General features: G+C 44.5%; 2 protein-coding genes across 4 annotated transcripts in view; both read left to right on the forward strand.

Moving 5' to 3' along the window:
* Positions 1-274: 274 nt before the first annotated feature.
* On the forward strand, positions 275-5580 carry LOC111669488 (uncharacterized). 2 transcript variants are annotated; one of them, XM_023425804.2, is made up of 4 exons: positions 275-696; positions 1872-2095; positions 2192-2355; positions 3638-3795. In XM_023425804.2, exons 1-4 carry the CDS (start codon positions 414-416, stop codon positions 3663-3665), a joined length of 699 nt encoding a protein of 232 aa, XP_023281572.1. In that variant the 5' UTR covers positions 275-413; the 3' UTR covers positions 3666-3795. The 2 variants fall into 2 exon arrangements, with proteins under 2 accessions (XP_023281572.1, XP_023281571.1); XM_023425803.2 differs by having other exon boundaries at positions 276-696; positions 2192-2351; positions 3638-5580.
* Positions 5581-11562: 5982 nt separating this feature from the next.
* Positions 11563-25206, forward strand: part of LOC111669487 (ras and Rab interactor 2-like) — a 41310-nt gene continuing 27666 nt past the window's right edge. For both annotated transcript variants that reach the window (XM_087179193.1, XM_023425802.2), the window contains exons 1-2: positions 11563-11796; positions 24846-24942. In XM_087179193.1, the coding sequence (XP_087035319.1) occupies positions 24889-24942 (54 nt within the window). In that variant the 5' untranslated portion in view covers positions 11563-11796; positions 24846-24888. The remainder of the gene's footprint in view (positions 11797-24845; positions 24943-25206) is intronic.

Raw genomic sequence — 25206 nt, forward strand, 5'->3', positions numbered from 1 at the left:
AAAATAATAACAATACAAATTTGAATCTGTGTGGCCTTAATACTCCGTTGTATATTTCTCATTAAACATCATGTGAGTAAAGATTTTAAGTATTAGACAGTGACGTCACTCAAACAGCACAGGTGTTAAAATAATTCATCAATGAACTCCTGATATAGTGGAAATCTGTCCTGAACGTACATCTGCCGTTTGCAGTGTGGCGCTTGCCTTCTGGGAAATGTAGTTCCATATCCGCCCCCAATGTTCTTTCAACATTTCAGTGACGTTTATGCAACGTGATATGCGCTGGAAATATCTGTTTAACAACAACTTCCGCTCCTTCTCTGCTGCGGAATGAGAAGAGAAACGTTTATCGAAGGTTCGGTAAGGTTTCCGGGAACGTTTCCCTCGGTTCACAGCGCGGAGAAACTTCAATGGAGCATGATCATGGAGACAGTTTGGACTGGTCGATGGAGCGACGAGTGGAAGGTTTGGTGAACAAACATATGGCGGACATCGCTGTGGAGAGCCTCCAGCAGAGGCTGACCGCCGTGTCCGATGAGATGCACAGTCTGGTCGAACACGTCTCCAGACGCTCAGGTGAGGAGTTCAGAGACGAGTCGCGGAGAGGGGACGTTAGCCTGGGCGTGGAGCCGCAACTCTTCTCAGCCTGCAGCTCGGGATCCGCTGACAAGTTGATCTCCGCCCCAGCCACAGGTAGACCCCGTCCACCACGAACCAGTTCTGACACTGGACAGCTACTGGTCCTGATGGTCTGGGAACAGTCATAACACAGTTGACTACGCGCCTTTAGGAAAGTTAACTTAATGTAATATTACAAATACTTAATTTCAAAACACTATTTCGTCTCTAAATCCATTGTTTGTCAGTGTCTGTTTATGACTGGAATGCCATCAAAACCAATATTGAATAAATAAATTAGGTAATGAATGTAGAAATATATAAATACATAAATTAATAAATGCATAGATAATAAATAGCTTTTTATTTAGTTCAGGGGACTTTTATTTTCTATGTCCACATTTATTTATTGCTAGAGACTTTTATTTTCTAATCCCATATTAAAATAAAAGGAGCTGGGAAATAAATGTGGCATTTAGAAGTAAATGCCTCTGGAAATAAATAGCCATAACATTATGACCACTGCAGGTGAAGTGAGTGACAATGATTATCTCTTTACAATGGCACAGTGGGTTGGAGGTATTAGGCAGCAAGTGAGCCCTAATACAGTGCAACAATGGTTCAGGAATGGTTTGAGGAGCACAACAATGAGTTCAAGGTGTTTACTTGGCCTCCACATTCCCCAGATCTCAATCCAATTGAGCATCTGTGGGATGTGCTGGACAAACAAGTCCGATCCATGGAGGCCCCACCTCGCAACTTACAGGAGTTAAAGGATCTGCTGCTAAAGTCTTGGTACCAGATACCTTCAGAGGTCTAGTGGAGTCCATGCCTTGACGGGTCAGAGCTGTTTCGGCGGCAAAAGGGGGACCGACACAATATTAGGCAGGTAGTCATAATGTTATGGCTGATCGGTGTGTAGATTCAAGGATAAAACATGTTATTTAAATCACTCTTCCTCTTTTTGGGCTGTGTTCTAATGGATTTGATCATTTTATAGCCCTAATGACTTCATGATATTTTAGTTACATTAAACTTCATTCAGTTCTACACAACTTGTGCTCTGTGTCATGTCATCAACTATCCATTCTCCAGGCGACGCATCTATCATACAAATATCTTGACATCAAAAAATATACTTCAGTAGGTTATCCATGGCACTAGCCCGTTTGTTTGCCTAACTTGAACCATGAGCTTCACAATGACTTCATTCTGTCGCAACAACTTTCGCTCCATCTCTTTCTCTCAAGAAACTGCAGCTCAGCGGAAGATCATCGCCCTGCTGGTAGAGATCAAAGACGAGCAGCAGAGGCAGTGGGCAGTACTCAGGGATCTTCAGGCCCGACTGCAGGGTCAGACTGGATATGAGGAGGAGGATGTGGAGGCTCTGGATATGGATCTCCCCTTGAGGACCCTAGAGCAGCTGGATGAGATGGAGAGACGGCTGGAGGAGCCGGGGATACAGAAGAAAATGGTAGAATGAATGGTGCCATTCAGTAGCTTGAGTTTCTTGCTGTGCAAACGCTCAGTGCTTGATGAATCTGATATTGATCTCTTGTCTAAATTCAAGGTGTCTTTCCTGTCCCGGATGGGCGGGGCTACGATCGATGATGCAGTGAGACGTCTCATGCAAGCTGTGCTTTCATTCGCTGTGGGTTCTGAGCTAAACTGGGTGGGCCGTGGACAGAAGAGGAGCTTCAGGAACACTCGCCTCCAAGGGGTCCTCTTCCGTCAGTAGGATATGCTATGTGAAGCTAACAGTTGTTAGATAGGATAAACCTTATTGATTTCACAGAGGGAGAATGAAGTGCAGCATCAGCAAAAGGAGGCATAAGAACTAATGGATCAGATATATATATATATATGTGTGTGTATGTATATGTATATGTATATATATATATATATATATGTGTGTGTATGTATATGTATATTTATATATATATATATATGTGTATATGTATGTATATATATATATATATATAATGTCAAATACATGAGCTCAGATATGAACTGACAAAACTGTCATACACTGTTGACAGATATTTAACAAACAACCAGCTTTGTCAAATGAAGCTGAGTGAAAGTTCAGTCAAGAGGACTGTCTCCTTCTCAATTTCCTAAGCTCTCCGAGCTCATTCTTGTTCTCATCCAGTCACAACTTGACACGCTGGCATTCAGCTAATCACTTGTGAAATTCATTACATTAACACTGTAAACTCATGTGTGCCGATGTTTTGGTTTTTCTAGACTTGGTAACTTAGATGTGATCAGCCACAGAGATGTAGTGTTGATGGTGACCAGAGTGTAATTGTAAACATTTGAAAAACTAAACATAGAAGACATTATACGGATATAAGGTGACTATAAGTGACAAATCTACATCTATCGTCAACATATATACATCTATGGTAGTGTATGCCTCAGATGTATGACACTGAATGAAAATAGATTTTCTTTCTTTTCCATTGAGTGAACTGAATGTAAGTTTTTATAGTAAAATTAAAGTCTCCTGGGTTGACATAAACCTGATTATACAGATGCAATTTGGAGAATGCACTACTTTTGTAAACAACACCTGATCTATTGTTATTTTTTTATATTTGTTTATTTCTGTGCTTTATTATAACTGCGGGATGTGACGTATGCGTTTTCACCAGCACAGTCTTTCATCAACCAATCGCTGTGGTTCCTCCAAGTAAGCTCGTCCATGAAAATTGACGTCAGCCATCGCAACGGAGCTAGTTCAGGAGTTTTTGCTTTTCCTTAGTAAAAGTTGGTCTCCATGAGCTGTGTCACAGCTGCTGCTGCTGTCTGTGTTGGTGAGCAGTCACATCAGCAGCTAAACTACAATAACAAAAGGTTGTTTTTGCTGTTTTCAGAACACGCTCTTGACCCTTTCACCTCAGGCTTCACCTCACATTATCATATTGTTTGAGTTGGTGTGGTCTGGACTGCAGTTAATTGAAATGAAAATGCTGTGCAAATGATCACGTCCAGCCTCTCTTTTACCTCTCAGGGGCTCTGAAGCGGACACCGGTGGGTAAGGAGGCCACTCATCACCAGTACGCTGACGTGGTGAAGAAGTGGCTGCGGTTTGCCCCTTTCAGACAAGGAGGGAGCGGCCGTCGCTGCTGCAAACCTCCTGTGGAGTCTCCGGATTCTGAGGAAGTTGACAGTTTCAACCAGAGCTGCACACATTGACGTTTACCTCCCTCTTGAAAGCAGGGGTTTCCACCCCAGTACAAACTGTTCACATGTGAAGAAATCCACACTGCACATGAAATCTGCTGTTATGATAGAAATATTAGAGATACTTGCATACTGCACACTCTGTTGTTTTCCTTCCTCCACAGTGTTAATAGAGCAGATATGTATTTTAAATGAGCTGAGATGATAGTTTCATACACTTCAGTGAGCTGTGTCAGGGAAAGTAAACCTGACAACAGTGTGCCTTCACAAACTTCACTTCATAAAGTGAAACAAAAAATCATACCATCAACACACGAGTCATGGATCTTAATGGAGAGTAACCTGAGGCAGGTGTTTGAAAGGATCATATTCCAGCTGGATGTCACCTGGTGGGGGACAGGGGAAATCTTCTCACACCTCAACCCACAGCTGGGACCAAAGCTATATTACAACAGGTATAGGTACAACAGGTGGCATTTTTTTCCATTGAGTGAATTGAATGTAAGTTTTTATAGTAAAATTAAATTCTCCCAGGTCAACACAAACCTTATCATACAGATGCATTTTGGAATGCACAACTTTAGTAAACAGCACCTGATCTGTTATTATTTAATTTTTATTTGTTTATTTCTCCTTGTTTTTTTATTATTACTGCGGGATGTTGCGCATGCGTTTTCACCAGCACAGGCCGGTCTTTCATCAACCAATCACTGCGGTTCCTCCAAGCAAGCTCATCCATGAAAATTAAGGTCAGCCATCGCAACAGAGTCGCACTTTAAGTTCAGGAGTTTTTGCTTTTCCTTAGTAAAAGTTGTTCTCAGCAGCTTTGTGAAGAGGATTTAGGAGAAAACTTTCTGTGACTTAGGAGAAGTCTTAGTGGTAAGATAAAATGGTGGGTCCTGGTCTTTGCTCGTTCACTCAGTGAACATCAGTCTCGGTTGTTTATAATGGACAGTGCAGTAACGTCTATATGATTCTCTGTGTACATGTTGGTTTTGTTTCACATTTTTTACATCAACACTGTTTCTGTTTACTTATTGGCTAGAGCAGCTTTGTAACTCTACTGAGGGAGAGAATCTGCACAGTGGGTGTTCACAGTTTGTCCTGTAGGGGTGATATCATCACAGCATTTGCCTTAACATTTGACGGCCCTCTGGCTCATTGAGTCATATTTACAGTCACATCAGTAACATCAAACTGTATATGCAGTTTTTCACTCAGATGAATGATTCCTGGGAGACATGTCTCCATGACAACAAACACAACATGCCCAAATTAAACACTGGTGGGATTTTTATGCTCAATGGACTATTCTATATTTTGTTTCTACATTGATAAAATTATTTCTGTTGCATAGCAGTTAATTTTTAATGAGTAAAAGTCAATGTAAATATGGACATGTCATTACATTCCCTGTGTCATGTTCATCATGTTGTCAGAAGTTTCCTACAAATCTTACCTTTGCTGTTATAATATCATTAGTAACTTTCTAACTAAAGAAAATTTATAATTTGTGTATTATATGTATTATTCACAGTGGAGATGTATAACTGCAGTATGTTTTTTGATGTAATGTTTTAAGAACACATGAAATAACCAGTTTGTAATCTGGTTATACAGATTATACAGAGAATTCAGGAAGTATTCAGACCCCTTCACTTTATTCACGTCGTAATTTTCTATTCAGACACTTAGCTGAAGGGTATGTGTATGTATATGTGTATGTGTATACAGAAGTGTGATTAATTAAAGGAAACCCCTGAACAATGAGTGGAGAAAAAGGATGACAGTGTCTTCATCAACAGGTAACAGGGGTCACTGATGGTCTGATGAGGATGAAGATAATCATCAGCTGAATCATCTGCTGTGACCTTCACAGTCACCTGATCTCAGTCCAGTTGAACCATGGGAGATGTTAGAGCAATGTGTTAATAGAGGTGTTAACAAAGTCCACAGCTCCATGACTGGAGTCAGAGTATAGATCTTCCGGGTAAAATATTACTTCAATACAAGTGAAAGTTGTTCAGTCAGATTTTTATTTGATTACTGGAGTACTTTAAAAATACTAAGGGATTCAAAAGTACATTTTTTTATTTCTACTTCTTGTATTGTTCCACATTTACAGAATTTAATGACTCTGAAACAACCTACTGAATGACCTGACTGTACAACCTGTAGAGTAAAAGGCTGGTAGAATGGACTTTAGTCAGTAAGGCCAACTCAAATCCATAAGAAATCTATAAATATAAAGAATAAAGCATATAAATAAAGTCATCTGACCAGCCACAGCATAAAAACAGTAACTACTACAAGCTAGCTGTTTAAAAAATTATCTGGAATTAAACAAACATTACTATGACAGTTTTTTTGAAGAAGAAGAATGGAGTTCATCCTCCAGTAGAGTTCAGAGACTTGGAGGTGAAGTTGTTCTGGAGGACTACACCTGACTGAGAGTCTACTGAAACAGGATTTGACTTAATCTTTAATGAAATAATTCAGTGTGAATCTGAATTTAAATGATTCTGGTGGATGCAGCACTACAGTTTATAGACAGTGAACATGATAACTATAACACTTCAGTTCTTCAGGTTAAATATTGTGGGCTATAATGTAGTTGTGTTAGTTTTGTGTAAAATACAGGTCTTTGTGATGAGTTTGAAGACTTGTATGTCCATCATATTCAAGTGTTTGGTTTTTAGCTGCAGTAAAATAACAGACACTTCCTCATTTCACAGACACACATACACACCCTGTTGGTAATGTCTAACTTCCTCTGTTCTCCTGTGATAGTAATGTGAGTTTAGTTTATAATGAAGAACAAATGAAAATAATTTAAATTTAAATAATTAAAAGACTGACACATTTTTTAAACTTAAAAACTCTAAATGTAAATATCATAAATATTTAACTGCGGCACCTACACTCACAGTACAAATGTTCTCTTTGCACTTTACTGATACAAACTACAACAACTTTGTTGTTATGTTATTGTGAGTAAGAGTCAGAGTACATACTGTAACGTCCCTCGTTAAACACACGATGAGACGTTGGCCAGTTGTCGCTGCAACTTTATTGTGCACAATAACACAGGCTACTGTGGGCTCTAGCCAACGCCAACATAACACAAGAGCTGCCGTAACTTTTTCCCACTAGCCTCTCGTACATACCCTAACACACCGAGCGCCAAAAACAGGGACCAGAGAGAGGGACAACCCCTCCCGCTCTCAGCCAATTACAGATGTGCTATCTCCCACCAATCACTGTTACAAGTAGCTTACATGATGGACAGGCTTCACAGTGTCTAAGCTGACATGTTCACTGACAGTCTGGAAATATCAGTACTGTAACACAGTTAAACATTACCATGAACACAGTCTGTTACAACTACCCCCCCCGTCTCAAAGTCCCTCGCCCCCAAGGGGGAAAAACAAAGTCAGCAGTGGCCTGCGATCTCTCCAAGGCCGTGCCCGAACTGGGGATGGGGGAAGAAGGCCCGGGGCAGAGCTCAAGGAAGGCACAGGGCAAAGGGGCAAAAGTTCAGTGGTGGGGGGGTCAGGTGTGACAACCGAGCTGGGAGGGGCATGGGGGGGTGTCAGAGCAGTGTTCAAAGTTTCTCGTGTCCCACACCCCAGAGCTGGTGGAGAGGCTGTACCCCGATAGGGGGCCAACCTATCTCAATTCAGGGCGACTCTCCTTCCCCTTGGTGGCAGCTGGACCCTATACACAACCTCACTAAGTCTCTCCAGGACCCGGCAAGGTCCCACCCATTCACTGTCCAGCTTTGGGCACCTGCCTTTCTTCCTCTGCGGGCTGTGCACCCAGACCAAATCCTTGGCCTTGAAATGCCGTCTTCTGGCCAGCACGTCGTAGTTCCTCTTTTGTTTTGCCCCTGCACTCCGTAGCTGTTCTGTGGCAAATTCGTGAGCGGACTCCAAGCGGTTCTGGAGCTTCCGGGCATAGTCGGGCCCAGGAGGGTCCCCCTGGGCGTCAGGTGGTTTACCCACCATCATCTCAGCCTGAGTCCGGATCTCCCTGCCAAGCATGAGAAGGGCGGGGAAGCAAGAGGTGGAGTCCTGTGCAGCGGCCTGGTACGCCATTAGCACAAGGGGCAAATGGGTATCCCAGTCCCAATGATGTTTAGACGTCACAATGGCCAGCTGTTGTGCCAGCGTGCGGTTAAATCTCTCCACCAGGCCATCGCTCTGAGGGTGGAGGGGTGTGGTGTGGGTGCAAACACCCACGACCCCGAAGTGACCAGATCCTGGCGCTCCATGTACTGCCCGGAGCACCACCTCCCTCAGGGCCCTTGGCACCACCACCTGCCAACGTGTCTCTCCTGTAGCTGGTTCTTTCTACCCCTGCTGCAGCAGGCTTCATACATTGACCAGAGTCCTTTTGTGGCTGGAGAGCCCATTCCGACCTCCTCCCATGAGGGTCGGAACTGCATTGCCACCCACCTGAGTACTGGCCTGATGTCGACGTCGTCCTCCTGCTTGAGCCTCCACTCTGCTGGAACCACGGCTGTTAGTTCATGCTAAGCCAGCTGCCCTCCGGCCCTGCTGCCGCGCATTTCACCTCATTTTGCAGCTGTTAGGCCTCCTGTGCTTCTTTCCTCTCACAGTAGCGGAAGTCATCAGCGACGCAGGGCTGGCGGGACAGTGCATCCGCGTTTTTAAGTTGTTTACCTGGCCTGTGGACCATGGAGATGTCATATGCCTGCAGCTCTTCGATCCAGCGTGCAAGCCGGCCCTCCGGCTCTCTTAACCACATGAGCCACTGCAGGGCCGAGTGGTCAGTCCTGACCGTGAAGTGGAGACCTCCGAGGTAGTATTTAAACTGTCGGATGGCACTGACCACTGCGAGCAGCTCCCGCCTGGTGACACAGTAGCGACGTTCGGCTTTGCTGAATGTCTTGCTGTGATATGCCACCACCTCCTCTCCTCTGGATGCCACCTGGGTCAGCACAGCCCCTGAGCCGGCACTGCTGGCGTCAGTGTGGAGGACGAAAGGCAAGGTGGGGTCTACCGGGGAAAGGACCGGGGCCTCCACGAGGGCTCTCTGTAGTGTGGTGAATACTGTCTGACACTCCGCTGACCAGACAAACGTCTCCCCTTTCTGCAGCAGGCGGAACGGGTGCAGCTATGCAGGAGAACCCCCTCACAAACCTCCTGTAGTAGGATGACAGCCCCAGGAAGCTTTTCAGATCCTGCACAGAGCAGGGGGTGGGCCAGTCCTTTACAGCCTGCACCTTGTCATCCATGGTGCTAACACCGCCGTCTCTGAGTCTGTGGCCCAGGAACGTGACCTCCCGCCTCAAAAAGCAGCATTTCTGGGGATGCAGTTTCAGTCCCGCTGCCGCCACCCTCTCCAGCACCCGCCTGAGGGCCTTGAGAGCCGACTCAAAGGACCCACCATGAACAAGAATGTTGTCCAGGTACACAACACATTCTTGGCGGGGGACGCCAGCCAGTACCCTGTCCATCAGTCTCTCAAATGTGGCGGGTGCATTACAAAGGCCAAAAGGGAAGATCTTGAACTACCACAAGCCCCTGCTGGTGATGAAGGTGGTTTTGGGTCTGTCCTACGGGGCGAGGGGAACTTGCCAGTATCCGCTGCGCAGGTCCAGAGAAGAGAAGCAGGAAGACCCTGCCACTGTGTCCAGGGCCTCATTGATGCACGGGAAGGGGTACTCTGCCTGTTGCGCCACCCCCACCTGCATGTGCTGTGCTGCATCCCCGCCTGTGCAGGGTCGGGACACCACTGCATCGTCCCGATTATGCAGTCCCTGTCCCTTTTCCCTGTATCACGGGGGCATTGGGGCACTGCCGGACCTGATGGTCAAAAATCAAGCTGGAGGAGGGAGCCTACGAACGTGAGAATTACGGCGCTGCTGAGGCTGGGGGAGCGGCGGAGCACAGAGAGCGGGTGAGAGAGATGACTGTCAAAATGGCTGCCGAGGCCGGCTTTGGCTGCTCTAGCCGCTGGGACAAGCTGTCCACATCCCCAGCAGATCCTTGAGCATGGTCTGGCCTGCCGCTCCTCCCAAAGTGAGGCAGCGAGCGCAAGCTGCGTGAGTTCCTTAGAGCATCACCAGTAAGGCACATTGCTAGCTGGAGGGCTTTCACTTCAATGGACCACTTGCTGGCCTGGGCTAACAGTTCAAACTAGGCGTGAAATGCCTCCCAGTCAGCCTTGCCATCATACCTTGGAGTCTTTACTGAGGGCGGTCCCAGTTCACAGTGTGGCTTGATAACTGTAATCCTGGTGGCCGCTGTTTCCTCACAGTTGTCCCAGCGGCTAGAGCAGCCAAAGCCGGCCTCGGCAGCCATTTTGACAGTCATCTCTCTCACCCGCTCTCTGTGCTCCGCCGCTCCCCCAGCCTCAGCAGCGCCGTAATTCTCACGTTCGTAGGCTCCCTCCTCCAGCTTGATTTTTGACCAACCTCCCGGCAGCATATTTCGCACCACAGAGCAGACACAGCGGTCCTCTGTTAGCTCGTTGTGGACGAGATGGCGGAAACCTTGTAGGCGATGCTTTTACTTCTAACACCAATGTAACGTCCCTCGTTAAACAGACGATGAGACGTTGGCCAGTTGTCGCTGCAACTTTATTGAGCACAATAACACAGGCTACTGTGGGCCGTAGCCAACGCCAACATAACACAAGAGCTGCCGTAACTTTTTCCCACTAGCCTCTCGTACATACCCTAACACACCGAGCGCCAAAAACAGGGACCAGAGAGAGGGACAACCCCCCCAGCCAATTACAGGTGTGCTATCTCCGCCGATTACAGTTACAGGTAGCTCACATGACGGACAGGCTTCACAGTGTCTAAGCTGACACAACATGTTCACTGACAGTTTGGAAATATCAGTACTGTAACTCAACAGACTTATGACTGAACTAAACTATCGTTTCTTACAGAAACAATCATAACAGTTAAACATTACCATGAACACAGTCCTTTACAATACCTTCATTCACCTGTAATGATGTTATTTACTTTATGGACAACTTGGATACTTCAGATATTGTTAACCTTGTTATTATTTTGGGTAAATATTATTTTCATTCTTGCAAGTGGAATGGCAGTACTCCCTCTTATAATGGTTTTATTTAGTTTTTCAAATCCATGAAGTTCACGGAGAAAATGAATAGAAAGGCCACAAAAATGTTTAAGTCTATATCTCAATCATGCTATTTTAATATTTGTTTATTTGCTCTCTTGTGCTTTGCGTCTCCTTAACTTATTTTTTATTTACTTCCCGATATTTATTTTGTTCTAATTTATCTTTCTCTTTATTTTTGATTGTACTATAGCCTATTACCATTTCCAGAGTAACGTCAGCTACTTTTGTGTTGTTGTTGCTATGAACTGGGATCCAGGACCTATAACAGTTTCCTGGTCTGGACATGTGACCTGAAAGTTAATTCAGAGTTTGTTTTGTTCCTTTGCTGCAGGAGCATCAAGTGTAGGTTAGAAGAAAAACTCCGGAAATAGCAGGATTCCCCCTTTAAGTTAAAAGCCCCCAATATTATCAGTACTAATAATTTCAGTATCATAATAACGTTAATAATACATTCATATTAATAGTAAATACGTTGTTATGAAGAGGTCTATGTCTGGTAAACTGTACAGAAACTCAGCTCACCTGTAACTCATATATTTATTGTAATGTATGTTTTATTTTGAAAAACACAAACGGAAGTGCTTACTTGTTGTGGTTGACTTCACACACAGAGAACAAAGCAGCTCTCAGCTCCTTGTAAGAGTTGAGGACCATGGACGGAGCCGGCGCGGGACGGACCCTGTTCTTTGGATTTATTCACCCTAAAATATAAAATTATTGATTATTGATTTTCAGAACTCAAAAGAAGAAAAGCTAACGTTCACATGGAGCTATAATGATTTGTACATCTGCAGTCTCTGGTCCGAGTAGCGGAGTTTTCTTCTGCCGAACTGGACTAACACACACTCTGTAACAGGTAGGTGTGTTAAAGTTAGCTGTTAGCTTTGTCTTACACTGGTTTTACACTGGTGACACCGTGTCTCTGTCCTCTGTGTCTCACCTCCACTAACTCTACTATGACTCTGTATCTGTGTTAAGACAAACCCTCAGTGTTTGTGTTGCTGTTTGTTTTACCGGCACTAACAGCTCCACAATGAGACGAATCCTGCGGGACGTGTTGTACGAGTCAACCTGTTGGCTGACGTCAGGGTTAACCTGCACACACACAGTCACATACAATCACACACACAGTTAGTGTGTAACAGCCCGCACACATTTCACAGTGTAGACTGTCTGTTGTTGTTGAGACCATAATCTGTGATTTAAAGGACAGTGTTTTCACTCACCCTTTGTTTTATTTGAAGAGTTGGTCCATTAGAAGATATGTTATTTGATTATTAAGTTATGTTATATAAGTTATTTGTGGTTTTAAGAACCAAAAACCATCTCAGTGTAGTTTTACATCTCCTCTCTCAGGCATCTCTCTGGAGCTCTAGTAACAACAGGTCAGTGAGGCTCAGTTTTCTGAGTGATCTAATAGAAATCACAAAGTCAGAAGTCCTGACAGCTTGTTTTAACCAAGCATCAATCTCCAGGGCTGAACAATGAAGGCAACACTGAAGTATCAGAAACTGCAGTTCTTCTAATGACCACTAGAGTCTAGCTCCAAAAGTAAGTCAATCCCCATCGACTCCCATCTTGAAATGTTCAACTTTGCAGCAGAAATAAACATGTTTACAGCCTGGTACAAAAACACAATTTTGGTCTTTATAGCTAATTTCCTCATTCATTACAACTGTTCATATATAACTCACCTGTTTACATTTTATAAAGGCTTAAAGTTATGCATAATTGTGGCTGTGGCATCTTTGAGTGACAGGTGGGCGAGCGCACGTTTGCCACAAGACAGTATGCACCAAAGTCTCAGCTCCACACATGCCCCTCCTCTTTGACCATTTTTGGATTAGCTGGGAGTTGGGGGCAGAGTCAGACACTGCCAAGATGGCAACAGTGGAGCAGCGCACTCTGAGCTTCAAAATGGCTCTTCAGAAACCTGTGGGTGAGGTCACAGAGGTGACGTCCACCTTTATTTACAGTCAATGGTTTTAAGGCTCATTTTCTGAAAACAGGCTGTGTGTATTTCTCTGTGGACTGAGCGCTTTGATACTTTCACCTTATTAATATAGAATCTAGACCTACTTTATAATCAAACAACACATGGGCATCTACCTTTATACTATATGGGATCTTTAATGTTTTTTGTAAATCTGTAAGTTTGATCTTGTGGTGCAACTCAAACCACACAACAGGTAGAAATATGTGTGGTTTAACGCATGTGAATACACTCAAGTGTGTTCCTGTACCACACAGTCCAGACCAGAACTGACCAGTTTGAGCCTTATTAAACAGATTTCTACACTGACTCTGGTGGGTACTGTAACACTGGGATTTTATTATGACATTACAACAGTATGTGTTGTGTGTTGAGAGGTTACATAACTCTTCAAACAGAGCCCATGTTGAGTTGTGACGAATGCAGACAGCCTCTTATTAGAGCTGTACTGTAAGGAGCTGCCGACAGGGATAATGATCCAGATTAGAGAGAATAAAGTGAATTTATACTTTAGTGTTATTGTTGAATGGAGGGATCAGCTACAATAAACTGAGTCATCTTGGGAAGGAAACACTCAGATGTTATGATCTCTCTCTCTCTCTCTCTCTCGCTCTCTCTCTGTGGCCTGGAGCATCAGCTGAGGCCTCAACTCACAGCCTGGTGTGTCTTCTGTTGTTTGTATGTTAATAAGACTGGTGTTTAAAGACTCTCAGACCTCACCTATTATCACCTACGCATGTGTGTTTTTGTGTGTGTGTGTGTGTGTGGGAGAAACCTAATAAAGAGCCAAAGTATTCGCTGGTACCGGCCAAGACCCTGGTTTTCCAATCTCCTCAGAAATCTGCTAATGTGCTTAGTGCTCAGTGTCAGGACTGAGGCAGACTAGTCCTGGTGTCTGTCTCAAACCAAGTAGTGGAAGACAAGAGTGTGGTCTCCCCCGTCCCAGGATGTATTCCAGCTGGGAGCTCCTGTCTCGACTATAACAGCTGCTGTCATGACGTCCTAGGACAGGTTAATGTTATCAGTAACATGGTGCATTTCCGTCTATGACAGTCACCATTGTTGGAAGAGGACAGGTGAAACACATTTAGTTAACAATGGTTAAGCTCCATCAAATGTCCCAGTCAGTCATGTAATGAGCCTGGCTGTTCAATATAGGGTCTTGGAACGAGCACTCCATCCACTGCAGCAGTTATAAGTTATTGAAACAGCAGGTTTAATAGAGTGAAACAATGGGTCATATTGTAAAGTGCTGTAAACTACAGTAAATTGCTACTAACAGCAGTAAACTACACTAAACTACCATAAACTGCTGTAAACTACAGTTAACTACTGTAAACTGCTGTAATCTACTGATCTAAACTAACTCACATATGAAGTGAGTCACAACTGTTGAGAAAGGCTGGATCTTTAGTTATCAGCCATGTTGCTGATGTCAGTAGGATTTTGGATAAAGTCATCTGAAGTTCTGCTTTCACTTCAGCTGTCTACGCCACAGATATTTTCACCGAGCAGGATAACGGGAGCTTGTTGTCTAATTCACAGCTCTTTAGGTTCCCTGGCCAAGTACGTCATAAATAGTCATCGGTACTGAGAGTTTCCAGAAATGACTTTCTGCTTAAACAGACAGTAACACTGCTTTTTGTGGCTGTGATGTTCCATAGGTGATAATATCAGGGTAACAACAGTTTTTTAGAGTAACAATAAACACTGTACAATAATAAATGGTTGTTACAATCCACTGTTTTTCACATTCAGTGGAATCCTCACATCTTTCTGTCCGAGCACAAACATATTTAATGATTCACTCTGGTTGAGACGCAGAGTTTGATTTTTTTTATCAATGTTCATTACAAAGAATCACAGATAACATTAGACCAGTGTTCACACAGTGGTTTTGATTCACAAGGTCCTGATTCGATTCAACAGGGATTTAGTCAGATTTGTTTTCAGTTAAACCAGTTTTATTTGGATATGAACAAGATCCTCAGAGAACTAAATTGTTCCTCTGACCTGGTGAATTATTAAAGATATTAATGTTCACATTAAGAATAGACCCAAAGCAGTTACATTAATATCCTTTTTAATTTAACATGACCAACATTTTAGACACATCTCAAGAAATAACAGGTAGGTAGCTAATGTGTGTTGCTATTGTACCCGCACCAGCTACACTGTGAACCTGTGAACCACATAGCTTCTTCCTCTGTCAACTTCTTCTTGAATGTGGCTTCGCTTTTGTCCAGCTCTTCACTGTCTTTGTAGATTTTAAATACCACATGCAGCCAAACATCTGTCTTCAGACCTGCACCTTCAGTGGAGCAGTGTCTGCCATGGATTTGTCTGTCACATCACCAGATCTCGTTGAGTGAGAAGATTTCTCTAAAGTGGTTTGAGTCTCTGTTCACTTAATTTTTAGTTTGACTGAGGAAGGTATGTACAGTTTTACTGTTGTGAAATATTACAGCATGTGTTCACCTTCATAAATTAATATATGGATTGGATAGATTGTGCCCAGCCCCAACTATAAACTATGTTTTATACCACAGAACCATTTTAATACCAGAGAACCAGCTTATACCAGAACCAGTCTTCAACCCAGAGATCCTTAGATTGAAGACAGTATCTTGGAAAAACTGCAAAGAAATACAGTCTAGTACAGTTTATTACAGCAGGGTGAAAATTGTTGGCCTAACTTTAGCTAAACTAGATTAAAAGTCTAGGGCTGCAGTCGAAAAGTCAAAATAATCTCCTCTCTAACCACTCCTCCAACTCAATGGAAAATGTCATGAAAGTCAAGGAAAGATGTGGAGGATTCATAAGGCCTTAGGAAAACAATCTGACTGCACTTACACTAGGATTTAAAAACATTTTTTTTTATCTTTAACACATGGACATTCTTTCCTAACCACAAAAACAAAGTAAACAGGATTGAAATGTTGAAATACAAAAACATGAAAGTAAAATACAAGAAGAGAAAGTTGAGCCATTAAAATGATAATTAAATAGAAATAAGGAACTGAGCAAGAGGCCAGAATAAGTTATATTCAGACATAAGTATATAGTTTCCTGTGCTTTAACATTTTTATACATTTGTTAAGTAGAGAAAATTCATTATTAGCCATTAGTCATTGTGCATTCCACAATGGGAGAGGAGTTAGTGAAATAACATTTAAGTATAACCTGTAGTATTTTGTCATGGTGATGATATTGTTAACTATAAATTCAATCTGCTTGTTCTTCATGACGACTCCTGACTGGATATAAAGAGGATAAATCTATATTTATGGATTTGGGTTTCAGTCGATCAGACAAGGATTTCCAGTTGTGCATCGATTCACAAACATAAAACAGCTGCTCTGTTGTTTCTACATTTATGTGGGTCGGCTGTGGTGAAACTACAATGGTGCTTCATTTTAAATGTTGCCACAGCAAGGAATTGTGGGACGGCATTTCTCCTTTCCTTTCCTAAAGGAAGGTTCAGTGTTTCCTCTGCTAAAGGAGATAAGATAGGAAGCACTGAAGCTCCTTTCCTCCTCATGTAGAGAAGTGGAGCAGCTGTGATTATGGTGCTGCTCAGAGACTTCAGCTCATTTCACTCAGTTTGAACCTTCATAAGAAAAAATACTTTTTGACCACAGCCTAGGTGCTAAACTAATCTGCACTCAACTGCATCACATGTCCCTCAAAGACTGTGCACAGCTCCTCATATCACCACCTCACTGATGCTCCTCCTCCTCTTAGTTACTGAGTGAATGCAGCAGAACGATTACTTAAGGCAAAATGAAATATAATTCAGTAGATTTCTCCTACACAACAACACATGGTATACAAAACACAGAGTAGAGTGTGGGTTTGTCTGTGTCTGACACATGCAGAATATCTCCATTTGTCCAACAGTGACACTGCTGCTGTCACAACACAGCACCTTCAACAAACAGGTCATAAAGCTTTATTCATTCACCTGTTCAACTTCACACCTACACACACACACACACACACACACACTCACACTCACACTCACACACACATACACTGACCTACACTCATTCTAGTAGAATACAGTGGAGTTGTTTGAATTGTCTAAGACATGTTAAAGTCTCCCACTCTGTCAGTGTCTGAAAGAACCTAGAAAGTTATTATTGCATGTAAAGATTACTGTGTGTGTGTGTGTGTGTGTGTGTGTGTGTGTGTGTGTGTGTGTGTGTGTGTGTGTGTGTGTGTGTTTCCACAGTGTGGCTACAGAGAACTTCCTCTCTGTGTGGTTGATTTTCCATGGAATGAAACTCAGCCCTGAGTGTAGGTACACACACACACACACACACACACACACACACACACACCCAGTCAGTGGGAGGGGAACTGGAATGTGTGTGACACACTTTGTGAGCTAAACATAGGTGTTTCGTGTGAGGAGGAGCTAAATGGCTGCCATCCTCCGTCCCTGTTAACTCCTGGCAGCAGGAAACCCCATCAGACAGCAGAGAGGCAGAAAGGCTGAGGGGGTCAGGAGGTTCAGAGCTGCTGCTGACAGCTCACTGCTCTGCTGCACAATCAGCCCCATGTGTCCTCTGATAAACATGTTACATTACAAAAGAGTCAGGTTCTGCTCAGTTTTAATTTGTTAACAGTGTTATTGATAGAGAGGTTGATCCTAATGACTGGTACTGGGAATATTCAGTTGAAGCTGCATGTTCTAGTGAAGGTCAGTTTGCCATGTGATGATCTGTGTGGAGGACATGGAATCAAAGAAACACTGTTGTTCTTGCATTACAGTGTAGAGCTCAGTGGTCCTACTTCTCCACTGCATGGTACCAGCTCAACTCCAATCTATTCTACTCACTTTCTTTGGTTTTCCATTGGACAGAAGTTGTGGATAGACCATGGTGTTACCTTTTTCGGTCTCTTTTCTGCTGAGGTTGCAAGTGAGCTGAGGTGATACCAAAAGGTGACAAGGAAACACTGCAGACTGCTGATTGTTCAGAGAGAATCATCACTACTGCTGCATTGAGGGGGGACAATCTGCAGCTGGTACCAAAAACAAGTGGAGTTGAGTGTGTACCATGGGTGGAAAATGCTACTAATATTAAAACAGTGATTTCTTTCTAACATAAACACAGAGTCTATCTCTTACTGCAGCGTGTGCACTGTGCTTCAACAGGAGGAGACATCTAAAGGTTGACAGGTCTGCTGTGATTAGTTCTTTTTGCAGATCTGATTGGACAGTCACTGTTTGGGGGAGGGGTTTAGTGAACAGCTTTACATATAAGCAGGTATAAAATATAATAGCAGGTGTCTTTGGTGATTTTTGACTCCCCCACCCCTTACACTTCTCTCTCTCTCTCCTTACTTAATCCTTAACCCTGGTCTCAGGACCTGGTGTGTGGTGTGGACATGTGCAGATGTGATAAAGCTACAGGAGCCTAACAGGGGCAAACAGGTGGTGTGACAGGACTGCTCATGGTTGAGTTGGGGTGTGTGAGAATTCACAGCATCAGTAGCTCCAGACTGATATCTGACCAGGGCTTGGTGTCAGCAGATACTTTGTTAAGACCATCAGGAGAGGTGTATTGTTGAACTATAACCTCATGGAAAGGAATGTAGCGCATACCAACCTCACACTAAATGATGTCTCCAGTGATTTCACTGGCACAGACTCATTTCCAGTGTCATTTTTAGTGATGTTCAATGACCGTTGACCTTCCCAGCTCCAAACAGGAAGCAGGAGGCCAACATTGAATACATGAGGGAGGCAAAATATTTTCAAAATAAAACGGGAAATCAACAACGGCAAATACAATGTCCATACAGTCATTTTAGGGGCAGATCATGACAATTTTAGTGTTGAGTTGCTAACTTTATGTAATAATAATAATAATAATAATGATGACAATAATAACGATGATGATGATGATGTAGAATTTCAAAGAGTGAAAGGTCTGGAATAAATGTTTTTTCTTCCTGTAAATTTCCACCACGAGCATGATGGGAAATGTTTCAAATCTTTGAGAATGTCAAATGAAATATTCTATGTGAGAGATTAGAGTCAAGATTTTCTGACATGTTATACACAAAACGTTTAATTCAGAAAATAATCCATCAATTTATCAGTAATGGAAATAATCATTAGTGGCAGCCTGACATGCTGCTGACAGAGACCTGGACTTGGGACCTCTCTGTGTTCAAGTATTACAGTTCCATTAAATTTATAGTGACAATTATTGATCAGTTATTGCTTTTGATGATTTATCTGGACCAACAAAAACAACCTGTAATTTAAAAACTTAAAAAATGTATTGGATTCTTTGTTTCCTGTAAATTTAAACCACAGCTTTTTCACTTTTGATGAATTATTTAAAGCCAAATATATAATTTGACACATGTAAAAATTTTGATTTGTGTGTTGGATTCTACATCTGGTCCAGTTCAAAGTAAAACTGGTTCCTGAACTGGTTCAGTGCTTTGGTTGTAAACACACACAACTGTAACGTGCAGATTATCCAGCTGCAGGACCCTGATCACAACATGGGACAATGATGCTTGGTTTCTACCCCACGTGAATGTGAAGTGAATGTGTCCTTTAGCTCAGAGGACATGAGTCACCTCAGCTGAAACTAAAGCACATGGGCTCTCTGCTGTTTCAACACAATGGCAGTAAAGTTCCAACTATATGAAAGCGCAGGTTTTCAGTTGACAGTGATGTGCTGGCTTCTCTACATCGAGATGTGGTGACTCACCTGAACACTACTGTGAGTCAGAGTGATTAAACTACTGGGACCATTTCCTCTTTTTTGTCTTCTGGTAATCCAGTGTTCTCTGTCATGTCAAGACTATCTCTCCACCCAACATATTCCATATGTATGGGGACTGACTCCATCTGGGGAAGCTGGAGTGGATACTCTTAAGACACATCACCTGTGGTGGCCACGCATTGATTAGCAACACGTGATATAAGCACCACGCATGCATGGCCTCTTTTATTCCTTAATTTCCACGGAGTCGAGCAGATGTGTGTATAGAAGCTTGACATTTGAGTAGAAGAGAGTGAATGTAGCATTTGTGTTTGACATCAGCGTGGTCCACTTACCTTGTGAGTAGGAGAGCTGGTCTAGAGCCTCCTCTCTGGATTGCTGCATTATCTGACGAACACAGGCTGGTGAAAGCGTGGTAGCTTGTGGCACCAGGTTTTTCCGGTTTGCTGCTTGCTAGCAATTGTCCCATGTGCAATCCGACCTAGTTGGAGGAAGCAGTGGGCGCGTTCTTCAGCTGATCGCCTTTACACCGTGGCTGAAGTGTAGCTCGTGTGTGTTGGCGGCGGCGCTGTCTAATGCTCACAGCGATTGTTCCTCATGGAATCTGACCTCGGACGCCGTGAGCGAACATACTTTAGCCGTGTGTGTTTTTTCAGGAAGTAAACAAGGGGAAAGCTGGGTCAGGGGAACGCCTCCATGTTCCACTTTGGCGTCTTGTCAGAGTGTGGGATGTATGAGGGGTGAATAGTGCTACCGGTGGCATTTTCCAGCGAATCCTGAGTTACATAACCATTCACATACATTCTTAACATATGGAAGCAAACCTGGTAGCCCACACCTGTCTGGGTTGTGGAATAAAAATGCCAATGGAGGATGGTCATGATCAATGTGTGCGTTGCTTAGGGCTGGACCATGCCGGCATGGACAGCCAGGACCCAGCATCCTGCATGAACTCTTTTATTCTGCCAGCTAGAGGGAGGCTAGGGCTCTAGCTTTCTCTCACAAGCGTCCTGCCACTTTCATTGAGCAGCTGCAGCAGGCGGAGCAGCCAAGAGTGGTGGTTTGGAATGACCAAGTAGGGGTGAGCCTCAATATCCAGGGTGCAGCTATTGGGGAAGGGTTGATAATGGCCTTCCCTGTGTCAGCACCGTTTACTACACAGCAGCCCTCCTCTGCCCAGGTGAGGCAGGAGGAGCTTGATCTAGTGTGTTCCACATCTGACGCATCGGATGAAGGGAAGATTGACATAATGGTGTTTGAGTCAGAGATTGAAAACCTGGTGTGTGTGTGTGGAGAGAAGGCAGGTAGAGGAGGCGCAGGAGCATCCACCTCCATTTTATTGCCAAGTCATTACTCAGGCCGCTCAAGCATTGGGAATTGAAATGCCAGCTGAGATAGGCCAGGCAGCATCCCTTTTGTTGATGAAGTGAGTCAAACACGCTCTTTCTCTGTACTGCTGCTTCCTGATTTAGAAGGAACTGGTACCTAAGCAGTTTGATAAACCATCTGAGGCCAATTACTAGTCAGGTCTATGTAGACGACTAACATGTGTGCATGGTTAGGAGAGGATTGGCTGTGGACCACCACCTCCCATGGATCAGGCCTGAGGGGCCTTGGTCTCCCCTATCAAATCTGTCTTGGGGAAGCCAAGTTGCCCCAGCAGGAATACTAAAATGATGGATGTCATGCTTGCAAGGGTGCATGGAGCTATGGCAATCCAGGGACAGCTGGTTCATACAGGGGTTATTTTGGCCTGGTATCAGCGCCAGCTGGCACAACAGTTGGAGGAGGGAGGTTCTTACCTGGTTGCTGAGGTACAGCAGGTGTCCTCACTCCTAGCTAAGCTAATGAAAGAGCAGGCGGTGGCGACAGGCAGGGCCACGGCCTCCCTCTGGATGGTGAAGCGTAATCTCTGGTTGTCTCAGTCACGGCTGCAGGGGGAAGACCATGCCTGTTTGCTTAGTCTGTCTGTGGTGCCATCTGCCATGTTTGGGCCAGATGCAAATAAAATGCTCCAGCAGGCCCAAGATGCCTGCCGTTGTGCTAGGGAGATGTCAGGAATGCTTCCGACAGTGCCATGAACAGCGGGTCCTGACAGCTCCATGGTCTTGGCCACCCCAGCTGGACTCTGTGGCTTCATGTGACCTACAGGTCATTTTGGAGGCCAACCGGCGTGTTCGGCGGAGGGGGCAGGGCCGTGGCCGTACCTGGACGACTGGCTGGTGTGTGCTCGTTTGGACAAGCACTATCAAAACAATGTGGCCCGGCTCCTGTAGCACTTAGAGCACCTGGGCCTGCGCCTCAACAGGAGGAAGAGCCAGCTCCAGCCCTCACAGACTACGGAATTCCTGTTTGGATGCCAAAGCAGGAACTCTTTCTCCAACTCCTGGAAGACGGGCCGCCCTCAGGGCTTGCTTGTCCCAGTTCCATTTGGGGGTGAGGGTAACTTGGAAGTTATGCCTCCACCTCCTGGGGTTGATGGCAGCAACGGTCCACATTGTGCCCCTAGCTCTCCTCAACATGCGCCCAGTGCAGAGCTGCCTCCTGTGCCTTGGACCACAGATCCGACGCCTCCCTAGTTGGCTGGTGAGCCATCCACGAGGGCAGAGGCATCAGCGGTTGCACGGGTCCTGGTTGACACAGCACATCAATCTTGGAGAACAGGTCATCTACCTAGCTCTTCTGCACTTCCAGCCAGAGCTGAGGGATCGCCATGTGCTGGTGAGGACAGACAGTACAGTGGCAGCAGCCTATGTAAACAGACAGGGGGGTCACGCCTTTGCAGATTGGCTTGGACGATATGGGAGTGGGCATACCCACATTTCAAGTCCCGGAAAGTGATATATGCGCCGGGTCGGATGAACCATGCGGCAAATCAGCCCTCCAGCGGCGAGCCCTTCCCTGGAGAATGGAGGCTGCATCCAGAGGTTGTACACCAGATCAGGTACTGCTTTGGTACTGCAATAGCCAATCTCTTTACCTCCAGGGAGACGGCTCACTGTCCCCTCTTCTTCTCCATAGGGAGAGACGATCCTCCCTTGGGCACAGATGCGATGACACATCAGTGGCCGCAGCGCCTCCTGTATGCTTTCCCTCCCTTCATCCTCCTGCACCCCAGATGATCTGGTTTACAGCAATAGCACCCCTCCTTCGAGGACTGCCCTGGGAGCTTCCTTTTCGGCGGGACCTCCTGTCTCAGGCTCACGTGACGCTTTTTCATCCCTTTCCCCAGGGGCTCAGGCTTTCGGCCTGGCCCCTGAGAGGACCAAGTTCCTAGCCATGGGTTTGCCCCAGTCAGTGGTTCGCACTCTACAGGGAGCCCAGGCTCCATCAACAAGGGCGGCATATTAATTCCGTTGGGGAGTGTTTCAATCATGGTGCGACTCGAGACAGGTGGACCCACTCTCCTGCACAGCCCACGACATTCTCCAGTTCCTCCAAGAAATGTTGGAGTTGGGCAAGTCCCCCTCAACTTCAGCCATAAAGGCAGCTCATGCTGGTGTAGTGAGTAGTTACGCTATGTTGCTAGGTGACATCTAGTGGTCATAGTAATTATGACAGGAGCACTCCAATGGGTCTTATCAGAGGGTTGAAAAAAAAATGACCTGTGTGGTTGTTCAGGTTGGAGGAGGAGTTAGTTGAGATCAACAGAACACTGCAGCCACATGATCAAATCAAAGAAATTACAGCTGGAGATCTTCAAGTTACTAAATGTAACTGTACAAAATGAGTAAGGTAGATGGATCACCCACAGGTTTCTGAAGAGCGGTTTTGAAGCTCAGAGTGAGCTGCTCCACTGTCACCATCTTAGCAGTGCTTGACTCTGACCCTAACTCCTAGCAAATCCAAAAATGGGCAAAAAGGAAGGGCGTGTGGAGCTGAGTCTTTGGTGCACACCAGTTTGTGGCAAGCATACACTCACCCACCAGTCACTCAAAGTGGCCACGCCACCAATTATAATAATAACTTTAATAAAATGTAAACAGGTGAGTTATATAAACAGTTGTAATGAAGGAGGAAATTAGAGACCAAAACTGTTTTTGTACCAGGCTGTAAACATGTTTATTTCTGCTGTAAAGTTGGACATTTGAACATGGGAGTCTATGGGGATTGACTCACTGTTGGAGCCAGACTCTAGTGGCTATTAGAGGAACCGCAGGTTGTGGTCCTCAGAGGTTGAGGCTTGGTCCAGACTGAAGTATGAGTCTGAATGGTAAATGGACTGAACTTATATATATAGTTTTTTTCTAGTCTTATCCACCACTCAAAGAGGCTAGCTCTGTATAAGAAATAATCTCCCTCTAGACTAACAAGCCTGAAAACACATATCACATGGCCATTCATGTATGCTAGGCATGTGCGAACTGGTGTAACAGGAAGCATATTGTTTACTCTGCAGTTGGTAAGTTACAGAAAACACTTTGAACAAGGAACAGCTGCTAGCAAAACCAACAAGGTCCAGTAACATTTGTTTCATTATCTATGTTGTATTCACCACTAGTAGTCCGGGCTGATGAGACCAAATCAGGAGGTGAGGCAGGTGTCTGAGTCATCGTTTCTGAAAGTCTCAGTTTCTGTCTGGCCAGAGGGACACAACCCCAGAGTTTTCAGACTAAAACAGGTCCAGCAGAGTTTCTGAAAGTCTCTGTTTTAGGGGCTAAAGACTCCAGAGTAGTGTGAACACCAGGAGTAAACAGAGCAAAAGAGATGACAAAACTAAAAGGTGTCACTGTGGACAGAGCCTGAGAGGATCATCAGGAAACAGAGCTCAGTACAGACACCGGTCATTGCCTCCATCATGGCTGTAGACCTGAGACATACATGTGTCTTTACTTCAATAGTAACAGTTGACAGCGTCTTACCTCAGGGTCCATCTAGTAGCACTTCTGGAGCTTTTGATCATATATGACAGGTGGAGGTGGAGTTTGCTGGAGCTTTCTTCAGAACAGCTGTTACATGGACCTTTGACTTCCTGGTTAACTACACAACAATACTGTGTTTCCTCGTGACTCACAGACACACTTAATTTCTGAAGAGTTTGGACAAGAGCAGCAGGAACATCTTTTCACACCCCCTCTGTCCCTGACACTGATCTCGGTCATACCTCAGCTGCCCTCTGTTTCTCCTGATGTGAAGCTCTGATGTGTATTTCCTCCACAGACAGCTCAGTACACAGAGGGACTCAGAGAAGACTGCAGACATCATGTCCTCTGTCAGTCCACCCTGCAGGCAGGAGAGGAAGGGCAGTTTCTTCAAGGTACACATCACTAATCTGACTCTCTGTCTCTTCACATACAGTATACATGAAGGTCTCTCAGAGTAGGGGGGAGTCCATAATAATAAACAGGAATACAGAAAGATTATGTTGGTGAGATCAGAAAACACAAAGGGCTTACCTGGGCCACACCTCTTACCTCACCTGTGAACCAGGAAACTGTTGATCACTAGATGAGTGGAAAGTGCAGATGACTGTTACTTTGGAAACTACTTAGCACTGTAATCAGAGAATCGTTTGTCAGTG

The sequence above is a fragment of the Seriola lalandi genome, unplaced genomic scaffold (genome assembly GCF_002814215.2).
Source record: "Seriola lalandi dorsalis isolate HSWRI2012SDOR001 ecotype SW California unplaced genomic scaffold, Sedor1 jcf7180002054795, whole genome shotgun sequence".
In the NCBI taxonomy this organism is placed as follows: Eukaryota; Metazoa; Chordata; class Actinopteri; order Carangiformes; family Carangidae; genus Seriola; species Seriola lalandi.